This window comes from Camponotus floridanus, unplaced genomic scaffold (assembly GCF_003227725.1).
Source record: "Camponotus floridanus strain SB8 unplaced genomic scaffold, Cflo_v7.5 scaffold83, whole genome shotgun sequence".
NCBI lineage: Eukaryota > Metazoa > Arthropoda > Insecta > Hymenoptera > Formicidae > Camponotus > Camponotus floridanus.
In genome coordinates, this window is record NW_020229853.1 from 815,325 (window position 1) to 840,348 (window position 25,024).

Below are 25,024 nucleotides of genomic sequence, written 5' to 3' on the forward strand. Positions count from 1 at the left end.
TATTCATGTACACACACACACACACACACACACACACACACGCATGCACACGCACACGCACGCACGCAAGCACACCCTCCCACCCAGCCACGCACACCCACACACACACGCGCGCACACTGTAACCTATGAAGATGAGATAAAAGTAAAAAAAAATATGTGTATGTGTGTGTGTATACCTCAATAAAGATTTATGTAACAATGGTGTATTGACATAAGTTTGCTTTTGCACCAATATTATTAATGATATCTTATAATAAAATACATTCTTGCACATATAGTATACATCTTACAACTAAACAATTATGACATGAAAACTTACATAATAAGAATTATCGCGATTTAATATATCGTAATGATAATATATACACATTATATAAAATATAACGTCGTTATCGAAATTATACGATACTACAACATAGTAAAGATAGACGTGATTTTTCGTGTTTGGTCTTCAAGTGTTATCAAATAAAGCCCTTTTCACCAAGCACAGAACACACATCTCTGAACACTATATTCTTTGGAACAATAGTATATTCTATAAAACCGAAAGTTGAAAATAGAGATAGCATTGTCGCAAACATTACTTTGATGTTTTCTTCATCGATAATGTATATTTACTTATTCATTTCTTTTTTTACATAAAGTTACAACTGGTAAAGTGACCTAAATTTTCATATGGCAAATGATTGTGCAATTAGCAATGAATATATTGTTTCAAATCTCATAATATACATTTTCGATTATTATATGAATGTTTACATATTGATAATGCATTTAATGATATTATATTATTGTTTATATTCCTCTATAATTGAATAACTTGTACAACATAAATTTCCTATATATTATACTTTTATCTAATATCCTTCATGTATAGTTGTGACTTTAATATGTATAGCATAACGCGTACCTGAAGTAATAGTATTCACAACAAATATTAAATAATACTCGTAAATAAATCATAGATTATTGTTATGATCGAAAGAAAAGAAAATCAAAAACAAAGGAAAAATCGAAGAAAAAACAAATCTATCGATTTTGCAAATGATTACTTTTGAAAATATTGGAAGATTTTTAATGAATTATATTTCGAAACCGAAAATACATTATATAGTAATATACAATATAACTTCTTTCTTTTTTTGGATATTTTGAAATGTTTGTATCCGACGTTATTGTCTGATAACTTGCATTCTACATTTCGTTTCTATATGTGATGAAAATACATGTAAGCTTAAACAATACTTTTATATATTATGAAATGTAAAATTTTATCATGCAATTTAACGAATTTTTATGAGTGATACCAATACAAAAAAATAGCATACTGATTAAATTTCAAACATTTTCTGATTTCCCTTGTCGACTCAGTTCAATAGCTAGAGCTAATTCGGCGTCTTCCTTTTCTTTAAGTTTGAGCCTTTCCTCTTCCGCTTTTATACTTTGTTTCTCTGCCCAAGCTAATTGCTCTTCTTCCGACAAGTTAGTTACGTTATTACCATTCCACATCTTGCCGAAATTATTCGTTAGCTTCTCATCGTTACAAGTATTATACTTTGAAGTCTGTACTACATCTGATTCATGCTTCGTGATAGTTTTTGCGTTTTTAATCGAAAATGCTTCATCGAGATCAATCGTTCTCGTCTTGACTTTGGCAAAGTCAGTTTCAATACCTCTAGTGTTTTTGTTATCGACAGAAAATGCTTTTCCGAAATCGACATTGAATTTATTTATATTGCTCTTCTCGACTTTTGTTTTAATGTGCGGAAAAGTGCTCGTGAAATCGTTGTCGAACGTTTTAACCGATAAAGCATTTTTATCCGAGAAAGTGGATGTTGTCCCGAAATCAAAAAGATTTTCCATTCTGTCCGCGCCGTTGTTCTTATTCGCATTCAAGTCCTCTGTCTCATCGGCAAATGGGTCCGTTATATTGAAAAGGTCCTCGTAACGATAGTCCCGGAAAGGATCCTCCGTGAAATCCGACAGCTTCAGTTGTCCCGACATTATGTGCGTTTTATTTGTCAGTCTCGATGATGCAGTCCGATAAGCCGCTGGTTCTGGCTGAAGCAGGATTTTGTCACTGGTCAGTTTTGTTTTACTGAAAAGGTAGAAGAAAATGACGCGGATACCGTCGATCGTCGTTTGGCTGCTGGCTGGATTAGATTATTTTTCCATCATAAAATGTGCTGCAGTGCTGTAATTTTCTGATATTCGAATCGCGTAATCGAAAAATTATTGTAACAAGCAGTGTTTGCTGGTATCCAGATAAAATTATCTAGATAATCATCTAGATAAAGAAATGGATCATCTTTATCTTTAACTAGATGAAGAAATACAAAGTATCTTTATCTTTATCTTAGATGAAAAATATATGTCATCTTATCTAAAAATTGCCTAAGATAACGTTTTCATTATACAAAAAAGTTTTCCAGGCAAGTTTCTAAAAATCTATCTAAAATATCTAAAATATATTTTTTATATTATTATTATTAATTTATTATAAATATATTATTATTATATCATTAATATATTATAAATATATTATAAATATAAATTAATAAATAAATATTTATCATTTATATATCTTTTTGCTATTATTTAAATATTCTTTAGGAAAAGAGAAAGAATATGTGTTTATGATTTTAATATCCCATTTATAATCTGCGTCACATTTTTTTACAAATATTTATAGTCTTCTAAAATAAACAAAAAATCTAGATAATTATCTAGATTATCGCAATAATTATCTCATCTTTCATTTAGATTAAGTAAAAGCAAAATCATCTTTAAAGTAAAAGCAAAATCATCTTTATCTCATCTAAGATAAATTTACGGATTTTTATCTTTATCTTTATCTAGATAATTTTGAAATTATCTACAGCAAACACTGGTAACAAGAAACCTTGCGAATCATTACGTCATTCACACAATTCGAATATCTTTTATATAAGTTAAGATTAATAATGAAAATTATATTAATAATAATGTAAATAAACTTGTGAATTAAAAATGTTATTATGGTTACGTTCCAAAACGTAATTAACCGAGGGAAATTTTACTTATCGATGGCCGATTTGAACCAATCGGAAAAGCTTAAAAGAGTTTCGGAATGGTCATCCAAATAAAATTTCCTCGGTTACTTACGTTTTGGAACATAACTTATGTTAAGTATTCTGAAAATGAACGATATGAAGTTCTTACTTTCAAGCAAGATTGATCGAATAGACTTATATTCATTTATTCGAATAGACTTATATTGTGAATGATTTCGAGCATTTATTTTTAAAACTATTTCAAACAAGAACTGAACACTTCTGCTATTTCATATTGTCTTTTTATTGTATAATTTTGGTTATGTGTAGTCATTTTATTCATTAATAAAAGCTACAGTCATACATAATAGAAAATACATATTGTTAGTTAAAAAAATTAAAGTGTCTTTAAAGACCTTGAAAGACCTTAATGACTTCACTTAAGAAAAAATTGACTTGATCATACCCGCTTCGATACCAAATAATTAATAAGAAAAAGAATTTCATATTTCGTTCAGTTTCAGAAGTATTAGTCTGTAATATCTTTAGTGATCCACCCTATGTGTACATATATACAGGGTGTTCCATTTTAATGTCCCACCCCAAATAACTTTCTTATTTTTAATTTTAGAAAAAGATGTTTCAGACAAAAATTGTATGGTTTCTAGGGGGACATAAGAAGGTGCCATTAGTTTGACCTTGACGAGTCACATGAAGGTTACGTGAAGGTCATTTTTAATTTCTTAAATGGAGCACCCTATATATTTTTGCATATTCTTGTAGCTTATCTCGAGAGCTTTCCAAAACACTATATATAAACTATATATAAACACTATAAATAAATATTTTTTCATCAAGTAAAGAAAAAATATGTAATTGTTAATTGCAAATTACATATTTTTTTAAAAAACAAATATGTGTTTTCTTTACACCAATCGATTTCCTTCATTATTTTATACATAAAAGTATTAAGGTAAGATCGAAAAATGAATATTTTACAAGATCTTTTATGGTTTATGTAAAATGAAGAAATGATTTCAAGCCTCATAACTCAAAAAGTACTTGATGAAAAAATGTTTATTTATAGTGTTTTGGAAAGCTGTCGAGATAAGCTACAAGAATATGCAAAAATATATAGTGTTCCATTTAAGAAATTCAAAATGACCTTCATGTAACCTTCATGTGACTCTTCAAGGTCAAACTAATGACATCAACTTATATCCCCCTAGAAACCATACAACTTTTGTCTGAAACATCTTTTTCTAAAATTAAAAATAAGAAAGTTATTTGGGATGGGACATTAAAATGGGACACCCTGTATAGAATCAACGGATATTCAACCTATAAACTTTCAGAGATTGTCGGAGGCATCCTAAAGATCATTTTTTGCAAATGGATGTAGGATTGAAAACGCGTCGTTACATTGTTATAATGTTGGGAATGTCGATGGCACAAAACAAAGTCTTAGATTCAGACAAACGAAACGTTAATTTGTCTCTGCTTTTTAATTGGTTGTCAGCCATCTTAGACCTGCACTGTAGAGATTTTGAGTTGGAGCTGTTCATATACATAAATTATATATGTCTATGAGCACCATTGATATACGAATCTAAGATGGCAGCAAAATGAGAGTAGAATTGGCGCTTATAATCTAGGACTAAATAAAACAACTTGCCATGTATATGACGTTACAAGCGTTTATTTCGAATAACGCATGATGTACTGTTTGTCGAAAAATACCAATTAAGTGGCCGACTACACTCTCTATACTCAGTACTAAGATTTTTTTCCTTTTCCAAAGGGAACATAAAATGGATTAATCAAGAAGATGGAAATATTATCCTTATGCTTTCTGAATATGTTTAATCTTTCAATATGTTCTCTCTCGTTTCATTCCTCAAAAAGAATGAGGAAATCGCCAATTGTCTTTACTGTTTCCTTTGGCAAGGGGAATAATTTTAGTACTTTGCGCATAAGTTGGTTGAATATCCGAACATCGTATATATATATATATATATATATATATATATATATATATATATATATAAATAACAATAAATAAATAAATTAATAAATTAATTAATTTGGAGACAGCATGTGTACTTCAGAAGACAGCTCAATGGTAAACTAAAAACTGTGCACAGCTTCTACCTAAATATAAAATAAAATAAAATATTATTAGTACATTGATAAAAGTAAAAAACTCAATGACAACATTAGAAAATTGTGTATTTTCCAGATATTTAGTATTAATATATGTATATATTTTACGATACTAAGTTGTTTAAATGAATATCACTTGTTATGATTTTCGTTATTAATCGAGTTTATTCAAAATTTCGTTATTAATCAAATTTATTTTATTTATTCTATTACAAAATGAAGCCGAATTTACTTATAATTAAAAAATAAGAAATTCAAAATAATATAAATGCCATTTTATTTCAAATTACACATCCGATAATATCCGAGTTCGATAATTATTTAATTTGTAAAAATAGTTATTTAATTATAAAAATAATGTTATTTTCATTTATTTCTTGTTATATTTATTTTTAATATTATTAATGTTTAATGCTTAATATTACTAATGTTTAATATTATTTTATAAAAATGTACGAGTCGTAATATTTAAGGAAAGAAATATAAATTCTTCTCTTTCTCCTCCTCTATACGATATTCTTTTAAAATTTAATGTAAATTAAAAAAAAAATATAGGATATTATTAATAATTATTTATAATTAAAAAGAAATTATCTAATATAAATTATATTTCCGTGTATCTTTTATACAATTAATGACTTAAATAAAGATTTGACTAGAGAAATTAATGATTTTACATTATATACATATTTTGAGATGGGAATCTTTTATCTAAATATTAACGTTTTACTAGATATTAAAATAGATTGTAATGCAATTATTAATATTTCAATTTATTTAAATTGTGAAAATAAAATAAATATAACAAATTATATAACATAAATGAAAATATAATTAAATTAAAGGTATAAGTATAATAATTAAAAATGTTGAAATTTTTAATTTAATATACATATATAGGGTGTCCTGCAGCTAAATATCTCTAAAGTAAAAAAGATTAGAAAAAATGTTTCAGACAAAAGTTGTTTGACTCAAAGGGGGACATAAGATGATATCATTGGTTTGACTTTGAATTGTTTAAAGGTCAGATGAAGGTCACATCTTTAATTTTTTAAACAGAATCTTTTAGTTTTTATTACTTATTCTTATAGTTTATCTCGAAAGCTTTCCAAAACATTATAATAAAGTATTTTTTCATTGAATACTTTTCGAGTTATGAGATTTGAAATAATTTCTTAATTAAATAATTTTACATAAACCATAAAATATCTAGTAAAATATTCATTTTTCAATTCTTACCTTAATACTTTTATACATATACAAAATAATAAGAGGAGTCAATTGGTGTAAAGAAAAAACATAGTTGTTTTTAAGAAAAATGTTTAATTGTTAGTTGCAAATTACATATTTTTTCTTCGAAACAATTATGTGTTTTCTTTACACCAATTGATTCCTCTCATTATTTCGTACATAAAAGTATTAAGGTAAGATAATCGAAAAATGGATATTTTACAAAATATTTTATGGTTTATGTAAAATTAAGAAATTTCAAGCTTATAAAATTATTTCAAGCCTCATAACTCGAAAAGTACTCAATGAAAAAATACTTTATTATAATGTTTTGGAAAGCTCTCGAGATAAGATACAAGAATATATAAAAATATATAAAAATAAGGGGTTCCATTTAATAAAAAATAAGGAGTTCCGTTTAAAAAATTGAAGGTAATCTTCATGTGACCTCCAAACAATTATCCAAGATCACACCAATCATCTTATGTCCTCTTTCAAATCAAACAACTTTTGTTTGAAACATTTTTCTCTACCGCTCCCTAGAGTCACTAGAGGTGATAGATTAAAATTGGACACCCTGTATATATGTATGTTCGTGTATGTGTAAATTATTTTTAAATTCATAGATGTATGTCGTGTGTGTGTGTGTGTGTGTGTGTGTGCGCGTGTGTGTGTGTGTGTGTGGTATTTGTTTATCATTTATGTTGTGATTATATGTATACAGGATATTAATTAATTTGGTTCACCAATATATACAATATATTCCTTGATAAAAAATAAAGTAATTATAAAAAAACACATGTATGGGAGCTCCCGATTTCAATAATTCTTATATAATATTCTACATAATATTATACAGGGTGTCAGGAAATTGTTCGCAGTCCCTTAGTTTGAAGGTAGATTGGTTCAAATTAAGAGGGAAGGTCCTATACTATTTTGCGATATTCGCAATAATTAACGAAAAATTAATTAAAGAAGATCGGCCAATACGCGTGACTAAAAGTGCGAGGCTGTGAAGGCGATTTCACTGTAACAGTGGCTTCTAACCACGTGCATTGCTCGATCTTCTTTAATTAATTTTTTCGTTAATTATTGCGGATATCGCAAAATAGTATAGGACCTTCCTTCTTACTTTGAACCAAGCAAATTAAATAAAGAAGTCCTATTCCATGTAACGATTTTTGCATCCTGTATAATAAATCTTATATTATCAAAATCATCATTGTGACTAATGTTGTGAAGGTTTTAATCGGCGCTCATTAATTATTAGAAAGTTAACAAAATACAAAAAAATTAACAAAAAATCATCTAACAAATAATATGTAATTCTATGACTACAATATACAATATAATAAAACTACTATAAATAAACTACAATATACTATACTTTCTAAAATATACATAAATTATATACATATGTATAGACGTTTTCGTATAACATTATTTACTTTCTTATAGTGAAATTAGCTCAATGAAACAAGAATGACTTGTATGTTGTTTTGATATTTCTTATGTCTTTGTAAAAATTATACAGGATGAGCCATTTTAAGTTACCCACTCCAATAATTTTTTTATTTTTAAATGTACAACAAAATGTTTCAAATAAAAGTTGCTTGACATCGAGGGGGACAGAAGATGGTGGCAAAAATTTGACCTTGGATAGTCATTTGAAGGTCACCTACAATTTCTTAAATGGAACCTACTATTTTTCATTGCATATTCTTGTAGCTTATCTCGAAAGCTTTCCAAAACATATAATTAAGTACCTTTTAAACCTATAATTAAGTACATTTTCGTTAAGTATTTTTCGAGTTATAAGGCTTGAAATCATTTCTTAATTTTACATAAACCATAAAATATCTTGTAAAATATCCATTTCTCGATTATCTTACCTTAATACTTTTATATATGAAATAATGAGAGGAATCAATTGGTGTAAAGAAAACACATAGTTGTTTCTAAAAAAAAAATAATTTGTAATTAACAATTCCATATTTTTTCTTAAAAACAACTATATGTTTTCTTTACACCAATTGATTCCTCTCATTATTTTGTACATAAAAGTATTAAGGTAAAATAATCGAAAAATGAATATTTTACAAGATTTTATGGTTTATGTACAATTAAGAAATGATTTCAAGCCTCATAGCCTCGAAAAGTACTTTATGGAAAAATAATTTATTATAGTGTTTTGGAAAGCTCTCGAGGTAAGCTACAAGAATATGCAATGAAAAATTGGAGGTTCCATTTAAGAAATTGAAGGTGATCTTTATGTGATCTTCAAATGACTATTCAAGGTCAAATTTTTGCCACCATCTTTGGTCCCCCTCGAAGTCGAGCAACTTTTATTTGAAACATTTTGTTATACATTCAAAAATAAAAAAGTTATTGGGGTGGGTATCTCAAAATGGCTCACCCTGTATAGAGTGCGATCGGGCAGATGTTATAGATGCTACGAAGCGCGTTTCGAGTATGGTCGATTTAACATTTGGAAACATTTCAACAGTATAAATAACGTCACATATATCCCCCTTCATTTCGCTTCCAATATTCCGGAGAGGTAGTACGGTCGAAGCATTATTTGAATTTTCATAAAGCGCGGGAAGTTGCATGTATTGCATGCTTAGCAGTGTCTAGGTAGCATTCCAATTGTCAAACAATCGCAAGTTACATGATATAAATAAATATAAATTTCTGATTTTTAATACAATATGATAACATACAAATTAGTTACACTAACAATAAGACAACAAATTAGTTATAATAAAATTATTATTAATAGTATTACTTACATATAAAAATGCGATTTAAAGATGCACTATTGAGTGATGTTACTACATATTCAACATAATTTTCAATATTGTAAATATAATTTTTATTATTTTCATTTTGAAAGATTGTAACAGCTATTATATCTTCATCGTCATAGATATAATTATCATGATAGATACAATTATTCTACGTAACTTTTTGCAATACACATTGCAATAATATCCTTTTATTCACGTCTGTATATTAATTATATTTATTATTTACAATATTTATTTATTCAAATTGTTCGATAATATTTAGATAATATTTTAAACCGATCAATTTGACTAATATTAACAACATCGGTAACGCTAATTGATTGCTCCATGGAAGCATTGAAGATGAAAACGAAAACGTTCAAAGTATTCGAGATGTGTCTAGTTGCAGCAACTCGCATCAACAGTGTATTCTACTAGAGATGTAGGATAGACTTCGCCTTATAAAATTAAAAACCTATACTCTATATAGAATTGTATAATGATTCAGTAGAAAATGCATAGATGGAGGAACTTCGTCCTTCCCTCTGCATTCCATCCCAAAAAAATTAACTTAAGCCAAATTCAATATTAGAAATAGTGTTTGCTGGTATCTAGATAAAATTATCTAGATAATCATCTAGATAAAGAAATGGATCATCTTTATCTTTAACTAGATGAAGAAATACAAAGTATCTTTATCTTTATCTTAGATGAAAAATATGTCATCTTATCTAAAAATTGCCTAAGATGACGTTTTCATTATGCAAAAAAGTTTTCCAGGCAAGCTTCTAAAAATCTATCTAAAATATCTAAAATATATTTTTTATATTATTATTATTGATATATTATAAATATATTATAAATATATTAAAAATATAAATTAATAAATAAATATTTATCATATCATTTATATACCTTTTTGCTATTATTTAAATATTCTTTAGGAAAAGAAAAAGAATATGTGTTTATGTTTTAATATCCCATTTATAATCTGCGTCACATTTTTTACAAATATTTATAGTCTTCTAAAATAAACAAAAATATCTAGATAATTATCTAGATAATCGCAATAATTATCTCATCTTTCATCTAGATTAAGTAAAAGCAAAATCATCTTTATCTCATCTAAAATACATTTACAGATTTTTATCTTTATCTAGATAATTTTGAAATTATCTATAGCAAACACTGGAAATACGTTTGAATTAGTTTTTTTGAGATGGAGATGTAGAAGGAGGAACGGAATTCCTCTCCAGCCTACGTGTTTTTTATGGAATCATTATACATTATAAAATGATACTTAACTTTCTCTAAAGATGATTAATTATAAACCATTTTAACTTTTGTTAATTATTTTTAATACATAACGAGCTAATAATAATCAACTGAAACTTTCATGATATTTAGAGTGATGACCTTGATAACATATGTGAGAATTATTGAAATCGGGAGTAGCTCTTTATCTTTGTATAATTATCAAAAATAAGTTCAAAAGTTCTGAATTTTTTTTACAATATTCAACAAAAAAGGAATTAGTTTAAAAAATATATATTATGCAGATGCACACTATCAACCGCGCAACTCATAGACATATCTGTGTAACGAACAATGCTAATAACATTAATTAAATAAATTTTATCTAATAATTTTTTATTTATTAAGCATCGCAGGAAAAAAATGATTGAGAGAATTTTTCGATTAGATTTTTATTAAAGAATATTGTTATGTAAGTATGTCTAGTAAGCCCAAATTAATTAACATCTTGTATGTGTAAAATTTTCATTAATGCTAAACAATATCTTAAAACTAAAATTCCTAGGCATGTACCAATAATGAAATTAAATATGAAATTAAAAAGGGCCATTTTAAGCAATTCACTAAAATATTTTTATAGCTTTTATGTTTGTAGCAAAAACATTTCGGTCAATAATTGTATTCCAAGAAAGACATAAAATGATAACAATAAGTTGACCTTGTATAGTCGTTTGAAAATCACGTGAAAGTCATCTGTAATTTTTTAAAAGAAACTCGATTTTTTATTGCATATTCTTGTAGCTTATATCGAGAGCTTTTCAAAACACTATAAAATATTTTTTTTTTATTAGATATTTTTCGAGTTATGAGATTTAAAATTTTCATAATTTTATATAAATAATAAAATATTTCGTAAAATATTCATTTTTTGATAATTTTAGCTCAAAACTTTTATGTACAAAATAATGAGAGAAATCAATTGGTGTAAAAAAAACACAGTTATCTTTAAAAAAATATATATGTATATAATTTGCAATTAACAGTTACATATTTTTTCTTAAAAATAATTGTTTTTATTAATCAATTGATTGCTCTCATTATTTTATGCATAAAAATATTGAGATAAGATTATTGAACAATGCATATTTTACGAGATATTTTATAGTTTAATGTAAAATTTAGAAATTATTTCAAATTCTCATAATTCGAAAAGTATTTAATAAAAAAATATATATTAGTTTTGAAAAATTTTTAAGATAAGCTACAAGAATTTGTTATAAAAAATAGGGAATTCCATTTAAAAAATTAAAGATGATTTTCAAACGATTATCCAAGGTCATTATTGTCATCACATTATGTCCCCCTTAAAATCACAATTATTGTCTGAAATGTTTAAAACATAAAGGCTATAAGATCTTCTAGTGAATTGATTAAAATGGCTCAATTTAAAAAAAAAATATGTGCCATATGTTGAAACAATTATTTGAAGATGAGATATTAAAAAAAAATAATAAAAGAAAAACTTATAATAGAAATGATTAAAAACCTGTTTAAAAACAGGATATTGCTAAATACATACCTTAGAATCAAAATTGGTGAAATCAGCAAATCCAGTCGAAGATGCGAAAGTATTATTGTTATCGATCGTCGTTTGTTGAACACTAAATGGATCTGAATTTACATTTGTAAATGGATCCGGTGTAGGTGAAGGCGTTGGAGGAGCCGGTGCTGCTCTTAATGGACCAGTAGGACCTTGACTTGGTCGTGGTGGAGCAGGTCGTGGAGGTGGTTGTTTCGCCTTCTTCGGTGGAAGAGCAGGACTAGGGCTTTCAGGACGCGGTGGAGCATGAAGATTTGCAAAAGGATCATCACCGAATGGATCCTTCGCGTTCTTGAAATAAAAAATTATATAAGCATTTTATTTTTTGTCTTCATACGATATAAAATACAGGGTGTTCCATTTTAATTTTGCCATCGAAATATCTCGTAAAATCTAAAAGACGAAAAAATGTTTCAGACAAAGTTGTATGATTTCGAGGGGAACATAAGATAGTGCCATTAGTTTGAAGAGTCACCTGAAGGTCACGTGAAGGTCACCTCCAACCTAACCTCCAACTTTTTAAATGAGACACCCTATAATGCTTTTGCATATTCTTGTAGCTCATCTTGAAACCGTAAAATATCTTGTAAAATATTCATTTTTCGATTATCTTAAAAAATGTAATTTGCAATTAACAATTACATTTTTTTTTCGAAACAATTATGTGTTTTCTTTACATCAATTGATTCTTCTCATTATTTTGTACATTAAAGTATTAAGGTAAGATAATCGAAAAATGAATATTTTATTAGATATTTTATGGTTAATGTAAAATTAAGAAATAATTCCTCATAACTCGGATAATACTTAAAGAAAATTAACTTAATTATAGTGTTTTGGAAAGCTCTCGAGATGAGTTACAAGAATATGCAAAAGCATATAGTGTCCCATTTAAAAAGTTGGAGACTTTCACATGACTCTTCAAGATCAAACTAATGGCACCATCTTATGTCTCCCTTGAAACCATACAACTTTTGTCTGAAACATTGTTTCGTATCTTTTAGACTTTACGAGATATTTCGATGGCAAAGTTAAAATGGAACACCCTGTATATGTATAAAATATATTCATAGATATAGAAATTTTACATACTGATGTCGCAATTGTAGAAGTTTTGTTTTCGTCCTGTTTTCCATTATCAAATGGATCAAAAGGATCTTGCTTAGTTATTGTATTGGTATTGTCAAAAGCGGTAAAAGGATCTGTTGTAAAATTACCCTATAGATTTTTTATATTAGTATAAGTTAAAAATCGAAACGCGGGAGAATAAATATTATAAATGTATGATTGCCAGAACGCAGTTGAAGAAAAACTTACATTAGATGGCTGCGCAGAGAATGCATTTCCAAATGGATCAGATACCGGTGTGCTAAATGCTTCTTTGGCTTTATTCGTTGCAAAAAGATCTTGTTCTTCAAATTCATCTAAAGTAGCAATCCCATCAGAAAAAGTATCCACTTTCGTTTCCTTTGTTTCGTTGGTATTTTTTGTTTCATATCTATTTTTTTTACATATATACATAAATACATACATACATACATACATACATATATATATATATACAGGGTGGGGCATTTATCTTGAGACAAGATAATATCTCGATTGGAGTCGATTATTTTGAAAAAAGTTTTGGACAAAAGTTGTATGGTTTCAAGGGGGACATAAAATGGTGTCATTAGTTTGATCTTGAAGAGCCACCTGAAGGACACGCGAAGGTCAGCTCCAACTTTTTAAATGGGACACCCTATATGCTTTTGCATATTCTTGTAGCTCATCTCAAGAGCTTTCCAAAACACTATAATTAAGTTAGTTTTCATTAAGTACTTTCCAAGTTATGAGGCTTGAAATCATTTTTTAATTTTACATAAACCGTAAAATATCTTGTAAAATATTCATTTTTCGATTATTTTACCTTAATACTTTTATGTACAAAATAATGAGAGGAATCAATTGGTGTAAAGAAAAGACATAGTTATTTTTAAGAAAAAATATGTAATTGTTAATTGCAAATTACATTTTTTTTTTCGAAACAACTATGAGTTTTCTTTACACCAATTGATTTTTCTCATTATTTTGTACATAAAAGTATTAAGGTAAAATAATCGAAAAATGAATATTTTACAAGATATTTTACGGTTTATGTAAAATTAAAAAATGATTTCAAGCCTCATAACTTGGAAAGTACTTAATGAAAACTAACTTAATTATAGTGTTTTGGAAAGCTCTTGAGATGAGCTACAAGAATATGCAAAAGCATATAGGGTGTCCCATTTAAAAAGTTGGAGCTGACCTTCGCGTGTCCTTCAGGTGGCTCTTCAAGATCAAACTAATGACACCATTTTATGTCCCCCTTGAAACCATACAACTTTTGTCCAAAACTTTTTTCAAAATAATCGACTCCAATCGAGATATTATCTTGTCTCAAGATAAATGCCCCACTCTGTATATATATATATATATATATATATATATATATATATATAAATTTATTTTTTTATGATAATTATATCGATATCTTCGTGTGTGTGTGCGTGCGAGTGTATCCAGGGTGTCCCATTTTAATGTCCCACCCCAAATAATTTTCTTATTTTTAATTTTAGAAAAAGATATTTCAGACAAAAGTTGTATGGTTTCTAGAGGGACATAAGATGGTGCCATTAGTTTGATCTTGAAGAGGTCACATAAAGGTTACATGAAGGTCATTTTGAATTTCTTAAATGGAACACCCTATATATTTTTGCATATTCTTGTAGCTTATCTCGAGAGCTTTCCAAAACACTATAAATAAACATTTTTTCATCAAGTACTTTTTGAGTTATGAGGCTTGATCATTTCTTAATTTTACATAAACCATAAAATATCTTGTAAAATATTCATTTTTCGATTATCTTACTTTAATACTTTTATACACAAAATAATGAGGAATCATTTGGTGTAAAGGAAAAACATAGTTATTTTTAAGAAAAATGTAATTGTTAATTGCAAATTATATATTTTTCTTTAAAAAACAACTATGTGTTTTCTTTACACCAATCGATTTCTCTCATTATTTTGTACATAAAAGTATTAAGGTAAGATAATCGAAAAATGAATATTTTACAAGATATTTTATGGTTTATGTAAAATTAAGAAATGATTTCAAGCTTCATAACTCAAAAAGTACTTTGATGAAAAAATGTTTATTTATAGTGTTTATTTATAGTTTTGGAAAGCTCTCGAGATAAACTACAAGAATATGCAAAAATATATAGGGTGCTCCACTTAAGAAATTCAAAATGACCTTCATGTAACCTTCATGTGACTCTTCAAGATCAAACTAATGGCACCATCTTATGTTCCCCTAGAAACCATACAACTTTTGTCAGAAACATCTTTTTCTAAAATTAAAAATAAGAAAGTTATTTCGGGTGGGACATTAAAATGAAACACCCTGTATACAGGGTGACTGAAAACTTTTCGCACATCCGAAGTGTGGAAGGTAGATTGGCTCAAATTAAGAAGAAAGGTTCTCTACTATTTTACGATATTTGCAATAATTAATGAAAAATTAATTAAAGCAGATGGACCAATGCGCGTGGCTAGAAGCGCGTAGCGGCGTGGTAATTGCGAAGGGGAGGAGCCTTCGCCGCGCTCATCGCTCCCTTCCAGCCATGCGCATTGGCTGATCTTCATTAATTAATTTTTCGTTAATTATTGCAAATATTGCCAAACAGTAGAGGACCTTCCTTCTTAATTTGAGCCAATGTACCTTCACACTTCAAATATACGAAAAGTAGTTTCAGTCACCCTGCATATGTGTGTGTGTGTGTGTGTGTGTGTGTGTGTGTGTGTGTGTGTGTGTGTGTGTGTGTGTGTGTGTGTGTGGGTGGGTGCGTGTGTGTGTGCGTGTGTGTGTGGATGGGTGTGTGTGTGTGTGTGTATGTACATAAAGATATCAATATTATAGTATTATTATTATATTTTTTATATATAATTTTCATAAAAAAATTAATTAATATTTAAATGAAACTGCATACGCACTCTATATCTTCGATTTCGGGTATAAATTGTAGACTAGTATCAGGTACAAGATCAACATTTCCCGCGGCAAGGGCGGAATCATAAAGTGCAATGACATCGCTCATTTGACGTTGTTGCTCTTGCAGATGTGTAATCTTTGCTTTTGCTTGACAAATTTCTAATTGAGTATCTTGTAATTTTTTGGTGAGCTCATTTAGTTGGTCCCTGTTTTTATTCTGCTGCTGTTCCAATTGCTGTTCCTCTTGTCGCAATCCCTCAAGTTCTTGTCTCTTGAGATTCAGTTCATCCTCTTGAATTTTTAAAACTGATTCCTGTTCTTCAGCTTGTTGACGAAGTTTATCAACCTTATGAACATAAAATTTAATTTATGAAAATTTTAATTGATTTCTTGTATAAATTTGAAGTATGTATATTTTAAAATTTGTGTGCATAAAAATAAAATAAAATAAAATAGAATAATAATTTATTTTTAACTAATATACTTTTATATATGTTATATATTTATATGATTAATATAAAAATAAAAAAATGTGTGCATTTCAATTTATGTTGATACAGGGTGTTTCATTTTAATCGCCCCAGGCAAATATCTCGAAAAATATGGAAATTATGAAAAAATGTTTCGGACAAAAGTTGTATGGTTTCGAGGGAGCCATAAGATAGTAACATTGGTTTGACCTTGAACAGTCATTTGAAGGTCACATAAAGGTCTCCTTAAATTTCTTAAATAGAACCTACTATTTTTCATTACATATTCTTGTAGCTTATCTCGAGAGCTTTCCAAAACACTATAATTAATTATTTTTTCATGAATTACTTTTCGAGTTATAAGGCTTGAAATAATTTTTTAATTTTACATAAACTATAAAATATCTTGTAAAATATTTATTTTTCGATTATTTTACTTTAATACTTTTATGTACAAAATAATGAGAGGAATCAATTGGTGTACAGAAAACATACAGTTATTTTTAAGAAAAAATATGGAATTGTTAATTGCAAATTACATATTTTTTCTTAGAAACAACTATGTGTTGTCTTTACACTAATTGATTCCTCTCGTTATTTTGTACATAAAATCAAGGTAAGATAATCGAAACATGAATATTTTACAAGATATTTTATGGTTTATGTAAAATTAAGAAATGACTTCAAGCCTTATAACTCGAAAAGTACTTCATGAAAAAATAATTTATTATAGTGTTTTGGAAAGCTCTCGAGATAAGCTACAAGAATATGCAATAATATATAGAATGTTCCATTTAGGAAATTTAAGGTGACCTTTATGTAACCTTCAAATGACTGTTCAAGGTCAAACCAATGTTACTATCTTATGACCCCCTCGAAACCATACAACTTTTGTCCGAAACATTTTTTCATAATTTCCATATTTTTCGAGATATTTGCCTGGGGCGATTAAAATGAAACACCCTATATATACAATATACAATATTTTCATTTTGTATATTTAAAGAAAGAATAAAATAGTTTTCATGCATACTTGCAAAGCACTAATAATGCATTAGCGTTATCTGAACATGTTTTGTATTATAACAATGTAATTTTTTATACATATGATAAAAAATGCAAGTTTTATTTACTTCCATATAAATATTTTTTTTAAATATATACATATATAACGCATATCAATAATATGAATCTCACAAGGGGAACACCTGGTCGAGCGGCTCACACGCTACGCTACGTCACTAGCTGAAAATCTGTCTTTTCTGTACGGTACATAACGAACACGTAAATTTTTAAACGCGTTTTTCTCACAAATATTTGAGAGATGCGTCGTATTAGTTTTAGATGATTTAGTGGGAGGATGGAACTATGATATATTGTAAGTTGAACGAAATCGATGATTCCACTGCTTAATGTGTTCCCCTTGTTAGAAAAATAAGTAAGAAAAAGAGAAAAGAGAAAAGAAAGTTTTTCATCCGAAACTTATTTTCTAAAATTGTGTAAAGGATACACACACACACACACACACACACACGCACGCACGCACGCACGCACGCACACACATACACTGAACATGAATTATAAATGTACTAAATAATTCGCGATGTACTGTGATCTTTTATGTACCTTTTTCAGTTCTTCCTGTATCTTCTCTTCGATTTCACTCAAATCTCTATCTACTTCAGTCTTCTACAAGCCAAAACATAAAAAAAACAAAATCATAAAAAAATGATAAACAAAATAAATAAATAATTAATGCTTTTCTTTATTTTTTTCTTTTTTTTTCAAAAAAATATATCATTCGATTTAATAATTAATCATAATTAATCATATTTTCATATATTAATGTAAAAGAGTATCTGATATATGGAAACAATATGTGGAAATTAAATAATAAAATAATAAAATAATAAAAAAAATTAATAAAATAATAAAAAAAAATAATAAATTAAAATAAATGTAACTACTATTTTAATAGCATCCATAAGTATTAACACTTATATATGTAATCTGTAGTTGTTTCTAAGCTTTGCTCTTAAGCTTTCTATTATTATTTTTTATTTTATATATACATATACACATATACACATATACAGGTTGTTCTAGACCACCCTTACACCCCTTTTCTTTCAAAAACTAAGCATTTTAGAGAAAAGCGTTTTCGACAAAAATTGTATGGTTTTGAGGGGAACATAAGATGGTTTGGATGGTCATTGGTTTGACCTTGGATGACATCGTTAAGGTCAGGTCAAGGACACCTTTAATTTCTTAAATGGAACCACCTATTTTTTATTGCATATTCTTATAGCTTATGTCGAGAACTTTCCAAAACACTATAATAAAGTATTTTTTCATTGAGTACTTTTCGAATTATGAGGCTTGAAATAATTTTTCAATTTTACATAAACCATAAAATATCTAGTAAAATATTCATTTTTTTATTATCTTTCCTTAATACTTTTATGTACAAATAATGAGAGGAATCAATTGATAAAGAAAACACACAGTTGTTTTTAAGAAAAAATATGTAATTGTTAATTGCAAATTACATATTTTTTCTTCGGAATAATTATGTGTTTTTTTTTACACCAATTGATTCCTCTCATTATTTTGTACATAAAAGTATTAAGGTAAGATAATCGAAAAATAAATATTTTACTAGATATTTTATAGTTTATGTAAAATTAAGATATTTTAAGCCTCATAAATGGAAAAGTACTCTATGAAAAAATACTTTATTATAGTGTTTTGGAAAGCTCTCGACATAAGCTATAAGAATATGCAATAAAAATAGGTAGTTCCATTTAAGAAATTAAAGGTGTCCTTGACCTGACCTTAACGATGCCAAGGTCAAACCAATGACACCATCTTATGTTCCCCTCAAAACCATACAATTTTTGTCGAAAACGTTTTTCTCTAAAATGCTTAGTTTTTGAAAGAAAAGGGATGTATGGGTAGTCTAGAACACCCTGTATATATACATACATACACACAGATATATATATATATATATATATATATATATATATATATACAGGGTCTACCAAAAGTGTGGAAACCCCTAAATATCTCGGAAAATATACGTTTTACAGAAAAGTGTTTCCAACAAAAGTTGTAGGGTTTAAGAAGATCTATATACTGATTCTATCAGTTTGACCTTGGATGGCGTCGTCAAGGTCAGGTCAAGGTCACATTGACTTTTTTAAATGACACCCCCTACATTTGATTGCATATTCTTATAGCTTAATTCAAGAGCTTTCCAAAACACTATAATAATGTTCATTTTTATTAAGTACTTTGCGAGTTATGAGGGTTGAATGATAGAGTAGCGCCGGTATTAACATTATCCAAGGTGTACTACATGGAGGTTACTCGCTCGGATTTGCATCTGTTGTGTGTGTGATCCAGCTAACTAAGGCAAGATCGATTCCTCAACATATCCTCATATTTCGCTGAAGTCAAATTGCCAAAAAATTGCTCCATAAAACGTGTATGAAACGTCTCGTTAGTTCCTTCATTTACCGCTATGTGACGCACTACATGCAGTCTAACTCGCATTTAAAATTCAACTAAGAATGTATAAAGCTATCAAAGAACGAGCACCTTCTAACTTCAGCTTTGAGCAAGCAGAAATTAATTGTTATCGTCCAAATACAACGTACGATTAATTAAAATTAAACGTTTTAAAAATGGCTGGCGACTTGTCGGAACGTGAAAGAATCACTATCCTCATGATGCGTGGATGGGGTGATAACGAAAGATCGTTCTCTGATGTCGTTCGATTATTTAATGACACGTATCCGAACCGTCGAATTAATAAGTCCACTGTGTTAAAAACAATAGAACGTTTTAGACAAACTGGTAGCGTAAGAAATCGCTCTAAGTCAGGAAGACCATTGTCTGCAACCAACGAAGAAAAACAACTTGATGTTCTGCAGACATTTATTGAAGATCCCAATTCTAGTGTTCAGAGAGTCGCTCAAACTCACGATATTGCTCCCATGTCGGTTTGGAGAATTTTAAAGAAGAACAAGTTCCATCCATATAAATTGCAATACGTTCAAGAATTGCAAAACGGAGATGAGGAGCGTCGTATACATTTCTGTGAAAGAATAATGGCACTAATAGATGTCCGGCCCATCTTCCCTTATCAAATTGTTTTCACAGACGAGGCAACTTTTACCTTAACGGGAGAAGTTAATAATCAAAATTTTCGTTTCTGGTCAGATGAGAATCCGAATTGGGTGCGGGAAACTCACACACAACATCCACAAAAAATAAATGTATGGTGCGGAATAATAGATGGCTATTTAATAGGGCCGTTTTTTTTTGAAGAATATTTGAACGCTCAAAGGTATGAGAGATTACTTGTTGATCAAATAATTCCAGCCATACAGAATACTTTTCCAAATAATTTCCAAGAAATATGGTTTCAGCATGATGGAGCTCCTGCTCATTTTGGTGCAGGACCACGTCGTATTTTAAATGAGACTTTTCCGCTACGGTGGATAGGAAGAAGGAACGGAAATGAGGGAGGAGAGGATTGGCCACCTCGGTCACCAGATCTAACTCCTCTTGATTATTATCTATGGGGATATCTGAAGAGTAAGGTTTACAGAACAAAACCTAAAACCATTCACGAATTGATACAGCGAATAAGGGATGAAATGGCTTTGATACCTTTTGAAACGAATCGTAAAGTCATTTCTACATTCTACCAAAGATTAGCATATTGTCAGGAAGTAAATGGCAGCCACTTTCAGCATTTACTTTAACACATTGAAACACATTTGCAATCGTTTGGTGCAACCTAACCTGATCTCTGTATACACGCACCGCACGCACGCACACGCACACATTTCGAACAATTATTATGATAAATGAGCATCCACAAATTTATTTACTGTTTACTATGTCGATTGCTTTCCAGGTCTTTAAATGCTCGATTGTAATTTGGTTGGGTCTTTGCTTTTGCTGACTGGATCCACGACCGATCTTGCCTTAGTTAGCTGGATCACACACACAACAGATGCAAATCCGAGCGAGTAACCTCCATGTAGTACACCTTGGATAATGTTAATACCGGCGCTACTCTATCATTCAATCCTCATAACTCGCAAAGTACTTAATAAAAATGAACATTATTATAGTGTTTTGGAAAGCTCTTGAATTAAGCTATAAGAATATGCAATCAAATGTAGGGGGTGTCATTTAAAAAAGTCAATGTGACCTTGACCTGACCTTGACGACGCCATCCAAGGTCAAACTGATAGAATCAGTATATAGATCTTCTTAAACCCTACAACTTTTGTTGGAAACACTTTTCTGTAAAACGTATATTTTCCGAGATATTTAGGGGTTTCCACACTTTTGGTAGACCCTGTATATATATATATATATATATATATATATATATATACAGGGTGATTCATTTTAATCGCCCCAGGCGGATATTTCAAATGCTGTTGAGTTTAGAGAAAAATGTTTCAGACAAAAGTTGTATGGTTTCAAGGGGGACATAAGATGGTACCATTGGTTTGACCTTGAAGAGTTATTTGAAGGTCACATGAAGGTCACCTTCAATTTCTTAAATGGAACCTACATTTTCTCTTTACATATTCTTGTTGCTAATCTCGAGAGCTGTCCAAAACACTATAATTAAGTACCTTTTCGTTAAGTACTTTTTGAGTTATAAGGCTTGAAATCATTTCTTAATTTTACATAAATCATAAAATATCTAGTAAAATATTCATTTTTCGATTATCTTACCTTAATACTTTTATGTACAAAATAATGAGAGGAATCAATTGGTGTAAAGAAAACATACAGTTGTTTTAAAGAAAAAATATGTAATTGTTAATTGCAAATTACATATTTTTTCTTAGAAACAACTATGTGTTTTCTTTACACCAATTGATTCCTCTCATTATTTTGTACATAAAAGTATTAAGGTAAGATAATCGAAAAATGAATATTTTACTAGATATTTTATGATTTATGTAAAATTAAGAAATGATTTCAAGCCTTATAACTCAAAAAGTACTTAACGAAAAGGTACTTTATTATAGTGTTTTGGAAAGCTCTCGGGATAAGCTACAAGAATATGTAAAGAGAAAATATAGGTTCCGTTTAAGAAATTGAAGGTGACCTTCATGTGACCTTCAAATAACTCTTCAAGGTCAAACCAATGGTACCATCTTAAGTCCCCCTTGAAACCATACAACTTTTGTCTGAAACATTTTTCTCTAAACTCAACAGCATTTGAAATATCCGCCTGGGGCGATTAAAATGAATCACCCTGTATACACAGGGTGAGCCATTTTAAGTTACCCACCTCAATAACTTTTTTATTTTTGAATATACAACAAAATGTTTCAAAGTTACTTGACTTCGAGGGGAACAGAAGATGGTGGCAAAAATTTGACCTTGGATAGTCATTTGAAGGTCACATAAAGGTCACCTTCAATTTCTTAAATGGAACCTACTATTTTTCATTGCATATTCTTGTAGCTTATCTCGAGAGTCTTTCCAAAATACTATAATAAATTATTTTTCCATGAAGTACATTTCGAATTATGAGGCTTGAAATCATTTCTTAATTTTACATAAACCATAAAATATCTTGTAAAATATCCATTTTTCGATTATCTTACCTTAATACTTTTATGTACGAAATAATGAGAGGAATCAATTGGTGTAAAGAAAACACATAATTGTTTCTAAGAAAAAATATGTAATTTGCAATTAACAATTCCATATTTTTTCTTAAAAACAACTGTATGTTTTCTTTATACCAATTGATTCCTCTTATTATTTTGTACATAAATTTATTAAGGTAAGATAATCGAAAAATGAATATTTTACAAGATATTTTACGGTTTATGTAAAATTAAGAAATGATTTCAAGCCTCATAATTCGGAAAGTACTTAATGAAAACTAACTTAATTATAGTGTTTTGGAAAGCTCTCGAGATAAGCTACAAGAATGTGCAATGAAAAATAGTAGGTTCCATTTAAGAAATTGAAGATGACCTTTATGTAACCTTTAAATGACTATCCAAGGTCAAAATTTTGCCATCATGTTCTGTCCCCCTCGAAATCAAGCAACTTTTATTTGAAACATTTTGTTGTACATTCAAAAATAAAAAAGTTATTGGGGTGGGTATCGTAAAATGGCTCATCCTATATACTTGTGTATGCAAAATAAAAATACATTTCCTATTTATTATTATTTTATTACATTCATTAAAGATTATTGTCATAAAAAATCGGAATTGTTTTAAAAAGGCGATATACAAAATGTCGTGGTAATTACTAATTAATTATTATTGCGAAAATTGCGACAGGACTTTCCTACTCAGTTTAACTTACTCTATCTGCACATGAGAAATGATACAGTTATTACCGGACACCCTGTATAAACAGCAACTGCATGTGCACTGCAAACAGTTGCATCTAAAAAGCACATTCACTAAGCAAGCCATTAGTGAAGAATACATTACCAAACTGTTGTTTACCTGCGCTTTTAAATCGTTTAATCTCTTCTGCGCCTCACCCTTTTGATTTCCGAGCTGTTTCAAAGTTGCCGCAAGAGTGTCCAATTCGCTTTGAAGGCTCTTAATTTCTCCATTTTTTATTTTAATATCTGCTTCTTTTTGGGCTATATCTTGTTCCATGTTTTGTCTTTCACGTACAAGTTCTGCTATGTCTTTACTTATCATATCTAGCTCTGGATTTGAATAACCTGATATATTATTGTTTTCCTGCAATATAAATATGTTTCAAATATATTAATATCTCTCTGATCATTATATATCTCTTATGCAATACGGTATATATTTTTTAAGATTAATCTATATTACAGAAAAGATATAATTACAAACTACAAGGATTTCAATTTACTTAATATAAAAAAAAATTACAATTAAATTACAATTTTCATTTGTTAATGTTGTAATAATTCATAAATTGTTAGTAATTAATATAATAATTTTATATAAATAAATTTCATATAATTGGGAAAAAATAAATCAGTTGGAAAAAATGAAGAAAATTGTAGAGACAAAAAACATAAAGTCAAAAAATCTAAAAAAAAAAAAGGAAATAAAATAAGTTTAAAAAGCTTTTTAAAGGCCCAAACAGACAAAAAATAAAAATCTATTTATTCATCTATTGGTAATATCTTTAAAAAAAAGTGCAAATTTTAAATTTTATATAATATTATTTTATTTTATTTTAAAGCTTTTATTTAAGTTTTAAGTATTAAAAACAAGTTTATAAAAATTGACAGGATCGACATTTTACTTCATTAGTGAATAACTTCATAGTGGCTTCATGAATAATAATTATGAAGATATATGTGTTATCTGTGTTAGTTTGCTATTTAAGTAATATATCTTTAGTTCTGCAAAGACCAAATTTATTTAATAAATATAAAGAATTGCGAAAAAAGTTGTTATTTCATAA

The 25,024-nt window shown here is 28.6% G+C and overlaps 1 protein-coding gene across 3 annotated transcripts in view; it reads right to left on the reverse strand.

The window, feature by feature from the left end:
• Positions 1 to 1,132: 1,132 nt before the first annotated feature.
• The window catches only part of LOC105251139 (epidermal growth factor receptor substrate 15-like 1), a 31,135-nt gene continuing 7,243 nt past the window's right edge, over positions 1,133 to 25,024 (reverse strand). The window contains exons 8-14 of one of the 3 annotated variants that reach the window (XM_025414557.1): positions 24,076 to 24,321; positions 18,185 to 18,247; positions 16,091 to 16,434; positions 13,388 to 13,568; positions 13,163 to 13,288; positions 12,050 to 12,361; positions 1,133 to 2,063 (exon numbers count right to left, since the gene is read on the reverse strand). In XM_025414557.1, the coding sequence (XP_025270342.1) occupies positions 1,341 to 2,063; positions 12,050 to 12,361; positions 13,163 to 13,288; positions 13,388 to 13,568; positions 16,091 to 16,434; positions 18,185 to 18,247; positions 24,076 to 24,321 (1,995 nt within the window). In that variant the 3' untranslated portion in view covers positions 1,133 to 1,340. Of the gene's footprint in view, positions 2,101 to 12,049; positions 12,362 to 13,162; positions 13,289 to 13,387; positions 13,569 to 16,090; positions 16,435 to 18,184; positions 18,248 to 24,075; positions 24,322 to 25,024 lie in introns of all 3 variants that reach the window. The other 2 variants (XM_025414559.1, XM_025414558.1) reach the window with 2 other exon arrangements.